Source organism: Myotis daubentonii, chromosome 1 (genome assembly GCF_963259705.1).
Source record: "Myotis daubentonii chromosome 1, mMyoDau2.1, whole genome shotgun sequence".
In the NCBI taxonomy this organism is placed as follows: domain Eukaryota; kingdom Metazoa; phylum Chordata; class Mammalia; order Chiroptera; family Vespertilionidae; genus Myotis; species Myotis daubentonii.
The window spans coordinates 108,955,704-108,963,175 of record NC_081840.1 but is presented as its reverse complement, the minus strand read 5'-3'; the positions used below and the strand labels follow the sequence as shown (position 1 = coordinate 108,963,175).

The following is a 7,472-nucleotide window of genomic DNA, read 5'->3' as shown; positions in this document are numbered from 1 at the left end:
CTTAAGCAGTGGTTCTCAACCTATGGGTCGCGACCATCGGAAAACACATATAGCACATCAGATATTTACATTACGATTCATAACAGTGGCAAAATTACAGATATGAAGTAGCAACGAAAATAATTTTATGATTGGGGGTCATTACAACATGAGGAACTATATTAAAGGGTTGCGGCATTAGGAAGGTTGAGAACCACTGTTTAAGGATGTGATCTGGCCTTTGGGCTATTAGCTTGCTAAAACCAGCAGGCTAGGTTTGGCCACACCTGCTCATTTACATACCTCTTTGCCTGTTCTCAGGTTATAAAGTTGAGTAGATATGTCAGGCTGTATAGCCTGCAAAGTACTGACTGGCCCTTCACAGAGAAAGTTTGTTAGCCACTTCTCTGGAGCACAGTCAGGGACAGGGACAAGATAATACAATTTGTCTTGTGAAGAGCAATCTAGGTGCTTTTTCTAAACTGGCAGAAAGTACCTTGGAGGGCATATAATTTTCCCTGTGCCTATCATCTCAGGGGGACACACTTCTGCAGGAGGCTGCACAGTTGTGTTTTACTACTGAAGATTCTGACCAACAGTCTTAGAGCTTATCACTCCAGACTAAGCAGAAACCCAGGCTATTGGTTCCTTCCTGTGGGATAAGGGTTGGGACTCTCACCAAAGGATCTTTCTGGGCTACTGCCCACACCAGACTCCCTGTTCAAGTGAATTCTAGGAAACTACTTTCAAAAAAAGTTCTGGTCAATCTGTTCTGGGTTTTCTTGGCCCCCAAATGTCCTTGGCTTAAAAAACAAACAAAAAACCTGGGAAGAAAGCGTCTGTTAAAGGGAGCTTATTCTAAAGAGAAGTGATGTGCAAAGGCTAAGTCCATCCATGGTCTCCAGTGAAGCGGGTCTGAAAATAAAAGCCTACTGGGAAGAGCAGAGAGGAGCTCCTAGGAGGAATGGTCACAGTGGGGGTTTTACGCTATTTCTTTTCTACATTCTTATTGATTTCAGAGAGGATGGGAGAGGGAGAGAGAGATAGAAACATCAATGATGAGAGAATTATTGATCAGCTGCCTCCTGCATGCCCCACACTGGGGATTGAGCCCGAAACCCAGGCATGTGCCCTGACTGGGAATCAAACCACGACCTCCTGGTTCACAGGTTGACACTCAACCACTGAGCCACACTGGCCAGGCTATTTGGATATTTCTTTATTTCAGAATTTAGAAGTAGCAATGACTATGGCCTGGACCTTTCTTAAAAATCCTATTGCAACAGAGAGCTCAACTAGCATGACTATTTATTATAAACTTACAGAGCTGTGGAAATCTAAGCCAAGAGTTCTGTAGAGTACTCTGTAAACACCATAGAGCACCACTCCCATCAGTCAGGTAAAGCCTGAATACACCCCTGTCCCCAGGGTACTGTCACCTACAGAATACCCAGCACTCTCAATAAGGCAGTTTGGTTCTGGGCATCTGGCCCCAAACAAATGACCATACCTATCCTGCCTCACCACACACTGTCCCCTATTTCAGGTTCCTGCAACTTTCCCCACAAAGATAATGCCTCCCACTCAGGGTCAACCAGCTCTGGAACATCCTCTTCAGGAACAGCTGCAGCCAAATATACTAGTGTTAACAGCAACAATGATCCAGAGGGCCTTGGTCTTGGGTTCCTATAGCCACACCAGCAGTTTCCACTGTCCTAACCATCTCCCCCACAGAAAATTGTCCCACATTTGGCTGCCACAGCCACTTTCTGGCCCCCACTGGGTTTCCTGTTACCACTGTCTTCCTTTACACTGTCCTACATCGGACACCCTTTGTGTACATTTTGCCACCTCTGCAGAAGCCAGAAAGGCCTGAATATATCTGTGGGTGGGCAAGGGTGTCAGAATGGAGATGTCCTCACTCCCTGCAAGCATTTTCAAAGTGCTCAGAAAGTGGGCACCTATGTAGAGTTGCAGAGCGCCATTCCAGAAAAGAATGACCATGTGCCTCCCTTATCCCTTATCCCAGAAGTGGCTCTGGTCCCTGTCCCCTCTCTCTTGCTGTGTGCACTGTGAGATCATAGAATAAGTTAGCCACGGCCCCCTGGATACTGTATTCCTCTCAGCTTTCTAAGATTTGAGAAAAGCACCAATATAGATGCCAATCAAGCTAATAGGATTACCCTCATGAGGCTAGTCCTCTGACAAATATGGCCTTTTAATCTGACATTCTCAGTCTTTCAATCACCTCATGTAGTAGTAGAGCAAAAAAAGAGTCCATGCCATCCCTCATAGACCCCTAGTAGTTGTAGGGCATCAAATAAGTCAAGAGACCAGGCACTTTCCCTGTGGGGCCCACAATCCAATCCTGGCTATCATACCCCTTGGGCTAGGAACCCTGCCCACACCCATTCAGTTCTCACCACGTTTCCAGGAAAGGCAAAACACACTAAAACTAAATTCTAGGGAGACGTGTGGTTTAGCAAGGTATGTTGTCTAGTAGGGATCATGGAGGGGATTATGTGTCTGCTGTGTTCACAATGGGGGACTGAGAGGCTGTGTTGCACACAGAGGTTTACTGTACAAAGTCCAATCCTGAGTATCCACTGTGAGGCCCATGCTGCGGTCAGAAGAATCTGAACACCTGGACACAATGGAATGGTCCACATTGGGTTGAAGGGAGGCCCTCTGCTTCTCAAGTTTACAAGGCTATTAAATAGAAAGACATTTGAATGCTCCCTGCAGCTCCCTCTCCTGGTAACCAAAATCTGCAGGCTTCTGGGCCAACATTTAGCTCCAAGACTGGATGGAGAAACTAGCTAAGACCAAGGTGGAGAATGGCAACCAAGGAACGATAAAATAAACCTACTCATACAGATCATTTGGGGATGCTCTGGGTCCAGGGATTCTGGAACCTGCTGTGTCATCAAGCAAGCTGCTATCCTCCTTGCAACAGTCAGACAGGCACAACCAGAAGAGGGCCAAAGCTTTATCCTTTCTTGAAGGGCAAACCCATCTTGGAGCTAGAAAGGAGAGCTTAAGGAATTTCTGGAACTGGTCCCACATAAATTCTTTTTCAAAGATTCCCAGCTGCAAGCCACAAATTTTCTGCCTCCACACAACACCATCCAGCACAATCTGGGCACAAAAGCTCTTTTTCCATCCAAAGAGCATGACAACAAATACCAGTCAAGATGTTTTCAAGTGTTTTTCTTAGCCAGCATTATCACTCACCCTAAGAAACAGAATTCCTCTATTCCCCCCCTTATTAAATGGTTTCAAACTCTGCTCCAACAGCAGAGGAAAACTGCAGAATTCCATATATTACCCTATCACCCAGATGGGGGCCTCCTGCCGGAGAAGCACCAGGTAAGGGGTAACTACAGGTCACTGACTTCCCAGGCCAGTACCTCAAGTGATTCTGGGAATGCAGTCTGTGACCTAGGAAGAGCCAAAAGAGATCTGCAGGAATGGCAAGCAGGGCCCATTTTAGGGGCTTATGTCTACTGGATGGTACAAGAGAAAGAGTCTCCAAGACAGCACCAGCAGCAGGAGCACGTTGAAGCCATAGGCTTGGGGGGAATGAGGTCCAAGTCCTCATCATCTGGAATCTCATCCAGGTGATACCCATCCTGGAGCAGCTGGCGGCTCACATCCTGGTTCACCTGCTAAGAGCAGGAGAGAAAATTATAAGCCAGCCTGCAAAGTAGGAATAACTGCTGCCCAAAATGCAGACTCACATTCCCTTTACAGAGCTTCCTGTCCATTCTCCACCCTCAGGTCAACCCCATACATTCCTGGACTACAGGTGGAAATGCCAGCTTTTTCTACCTGTGCCTCAGCCAGCAGTGAGGGGCACCCAGGAGCTTGAGCCAGTACTGTCCAGACTGCACTGTCACAAACCCCCAGGGGAGCTGCTCTCTAAAGAATATGGAGGAATCTGATGTAAATACTAGATTCTAGAAAATGTTTGAAAATCAATGCTCTGACCATTCCCACTGGGAACCCAGACTGGTCCCTATGAACGCTGAAAAATATGGGACAACGACACCAGAATGGTGGGTTAAATAGTAAAGGAATATAAGTTATACAACAGGGTAGAGAGCCACTTTGTCAGCACTACCATTAGACATACTGTCCTTGGATGCCTGCAGAGCTTGTCTCCTGCAAAGTGGAACCTGTCAGTCTGGTTTTACCAGTTGCTCTGAGCAGAAGAAAAGTCAGACTGGGAACAGTGTAGGACTTTCTCTGGCTCTTGGCTAATTTTCTTAGTTTTAACAATCTTAGGCACCCAGATATACAAGGAGGCAGCAATTTAAAAACTGCCTCTATTCTCTTTGGCAGAAACTTGGGGGTAGTCAAAGGTTTCCAAGAGTATAAGAATACCAGTGGTATACAGTCATGTCCCCAGCACTCACTTCTGTTGAAAGCACATGCCAGAACTTTACATCCCTTGTTTCTGTCTGGGACAGTCACTCTGGAAACGCATCCAAAAGACCAGCCCGAGTATCTCAGTCTGAGTTCCCATAGATGGAACAGTTGTATGGCCTGGAAGCAAGCTTGGTGGAGGATGGCCAGGGGAGGGACAGGAATGCTGATGTCAGATAAAAGACTATCATAAAAAGGAGATTAGAATTACTGTGTGACACTGAGGGCAGGCTTAGGACCATGAGTCCAGCTGCAGGAGACATTTCAAATTAATAAGGAAGACTTAGCTCTAAGAGCTGCATGAAGAAGGAATTGTGCATATGTGCTAGAGCAGTGGTTCTCAACCTTGGCTGCACATTAGAATCACCTGGGAATCCTGGAGGATGAGGCCCGGGAATCAGGATTTTAAAAAGATTTCCAGGTGATTCTAATGTGCAGCCAAGGTTGAGAACCACTGTGCTGGCGGGAGGACGGGCAACATGGTTTCTTGGAGGTAGTGAGTACCTGATTACAAGAAGCAACCAAGCAGAGGCTGGTAAACACTTGGCTGGGATTTATCTGGAGGATTCCTTTTCTCAGTGATGGCCTGGATTAGATTTGTGAGGCCATTTCCAGCCCCAAGAGTCTATGGTCTCCTGAATTTTCAACAGCCCTCCTCAGACACCTCTACCTCTGCTGTGGGAAGAGGACAGTAGATTGGAGAACCAACTGGAAGTTTGGCATAGTGCTGTGCATACAGCAGGCACTAGACAAGCACTTGGCAGTGGTGATAACACTGCCTGACGCCTGGCCCCATGCAAGAAGGCACTCTGCACTTGCCTCTGCAGAGGAATACCCGGAGGAGTATCTGGATTCCAGCTCCCCATCACTAGGAGAAGAGGAAGACAGTTAATTCAGGGGGATGCCTGTGGAGCACAGCTGCAAATGACAAGGTGAAGAGCATGCAAGAGGGTCTGCAGTACTCGTGAGGTAAAGACCACACACCATAGGATTCAAGCCCAGAATTTGCCGTGAGTGTACAAATGGTTCCTTCAATGGCTCCGGCAGGGACAAGGTCACTAACAGTGCAAGACACAATAGGGAAGGATGGTTTCTCCAGACAAGGCTGGTGCTCCAAATCCAAGAGCAGCATGAATCCTCTGAGTCCTCTAAGCAAGCCATCTTGGGATGGAATAGTGCTCCAAAGAAGACAGCCCTGGAACATGCATGAAGGGTTTTGGAAGAGATAGGGGACTAGCGAAGGCACCAAGCGATCTGCAGTTTTACCCAAGTCACTCCCCAAGGGGCATTGCCAAGGAGAGCACTCACCTGTCAGAGTTGAGGGACACCAGGTTTTCATCTGGACTCTGACTAAGAGCAGTATAGCCCTTGTTAAACTTCACTGACCTGAGGGAAGATGGGAGAAGAGATCAAGCTTGGTTGAAGCACCAGCATCTACAGGGAAAGCCAGAATCCTTCCCTTCGGAAAAAGAACGGCTCTACTCCTGACTTGCCCTCTACCTGTCACACGGCCGCCGCCGCCGGCTACGTACCTGGCTACACAGCCCTCAGAACAGGCACTGCCACCCACGCCCCACAGCTACCCGGGACAGCCACACTGGCATCGCTCAGGGCGGCGCGGGGCCCTCCCCGCGGCGGACCATCTTCACTCCCGGGGACCCAGCCATCGTGCTCCTCCCTAACTTAAGACAGCGAGTGAGTCTAGGCCCTGACAAACTCTGATTCCAAAGCCCTTGCCCTGACACCATCACATTCTTAAAGAAATAAAAGAGAAAAAGGTCGTTTTCCTTCCTGTTTCACAATAGTGAACCTGACAGGCTGGCGTCAGCGGAATCCCTAGCGGGGCCCTAAACGGGAGCCCAGGGTCGCCCAGCCTCGTCAGAAAACCGCTGGCAGGAGGGGCGGCGCCTGCGGACTGGACACCTTTTCCCTGAAGAGTCGGGGCGGCGCGCGGCCCCCAGCACGCCTTTTCTCCGCAGGGCGGCCTTGGCCAGGTCCCGGGGCTTCTCTGGAAGTCAAAGGGTCCGGGTTAGCGGGGTCTTCCCCGCTCGGCCGTTTCTCCCAGACGCCAGGACGCTGCTCTTGTCGAACAGAGTATGGGGACGGGAGCGGGCTGCAGGTGCCTCTCGGGGGTCGCCCCAGCGGGGCTCCGGGGCCCGCCGGCGGGGACGCGGCAGCCCGCCCAGGCAGACCCCCTCGGGCCGCACTCACGCAGCTTGGCCTGAATGGAAGGCGCGCGCGTCATCCTGTACGGCCCACGCTTCTCCACAGCCGCCGGGGTCTGCTCCCCGCGTCGGGGGACTCCGCAGCCACTTCGCCCGGAGGCCGGTCCCGCAGGCCGTGCCCCGCTGCGCTCCTCAGTCGCCATGGCCTCGCCGAGTCCCGCCTAAAGCCTAAGGAACGAAGGGAGGTGCTCTCTGTGAACAAGATGGCGGCGAGCCGGCGCGGCTTGTAGCCGCAGAGCTTCCGGCCCCGCCCACCGAGGGCGTGGCCAGCGCCCGCTCTTCCCGGGCGAGGTCATTTCAGCCGCTCCTTTCCGACGCCTTTCGGTACTCGTAGTAGGTCTGAGTTTGGGATTGTCGTGGCTAGTTCTGTCTCTAGTAAAAATCAAATGTTGATGTTTATGGAGAGTTAGGGGTGTGCCCCTGCGCGCACGTGGTCTCCGCATGTGTCGCGGATCATATTGCCACAGCCGGACCCCTCAAGGACCGGCGGAGAGAGCCTGGGTTGAATGGAAAAGAACTGTATGAGAAAGGTATTAGCGCTTTTCTCCATAAAAGGAAACAGTTCGGAGAGAGATTCAAGGACCTTGCGGAGGTCATAACTAGAGGCAGTGCCTGGGCTGATTTAATGCCAAAATCACGTTACTTCCAGTTTCTACATTTGAAAATGGAACCAACCTCATTAACCCTACAGCAGCGACAAACAAGGGTAAAATAGGCTGTAAACAGAAGGGTGAAAGTGTGCACTGAGTCTGTGTGTGGTAGGTAAGGCATGGGACTGCCATGGTGTTAAGGGTCAGCCGTCTGAGTGGGAGGGAGAAGGCTATCCCGTTCTGGGCTGTA

The 7,472-nt window shown here is 50.2% G+C and overlaps 1 protein-coding gene across 5 annotated transcripts; it reads right to left on the bottom strand.

Moving 5' to 3' along the window:
* Nucleotides 1–1,183: 1,183 nt before the first annotated feature.
* Nucleotides 1,184–6,872, bottom strand: FAM219B (family with sequence similarity 219 member B). 5 transcript variants are annotated; one of them, XM_059656872.1, is made up of 6 exons: nucleotides 6,619–6,872; nucleotides 6,331–6,415; nucleotides 5,716–5,793; nucleotides 5,392–5,602; nucleotides 5,227–5,275; nucleotides 3,455–3,644 (listed from the first exon to the last, which is right to left on the bottom strand). In XM_059656872.1, exons 1-5 carry the CDS (start codon nucleotides 6,773–6,775, stop codon nucleotides 5,273–5,275), a joined length of 534 nt encoding a protein of 177 aa, XP_059512855.1. In that variant the 5' UTR covers nucleotides 6,776–6,872; the 3' UTR covers nucleotides 3,455–3,644; nucleotides 5,227–5,272. The 5 variants fall into 5 exon arrangements, with proteins under 5 accessions (XP_059512838.1, XP_059512846.1, XP_059512871.1 ...); XM_059656880.1 differs by having other exon boundaries at nucleotides 3,573–3,647; XM_059656855.1 differs by lacking the exon at nucleotides 5,227–5,275 and having other exon boundaries at nucleotides 1,184–3,647.
* Nucleotides 6,873–7,472: the final 600 nt, after the last annotated feature.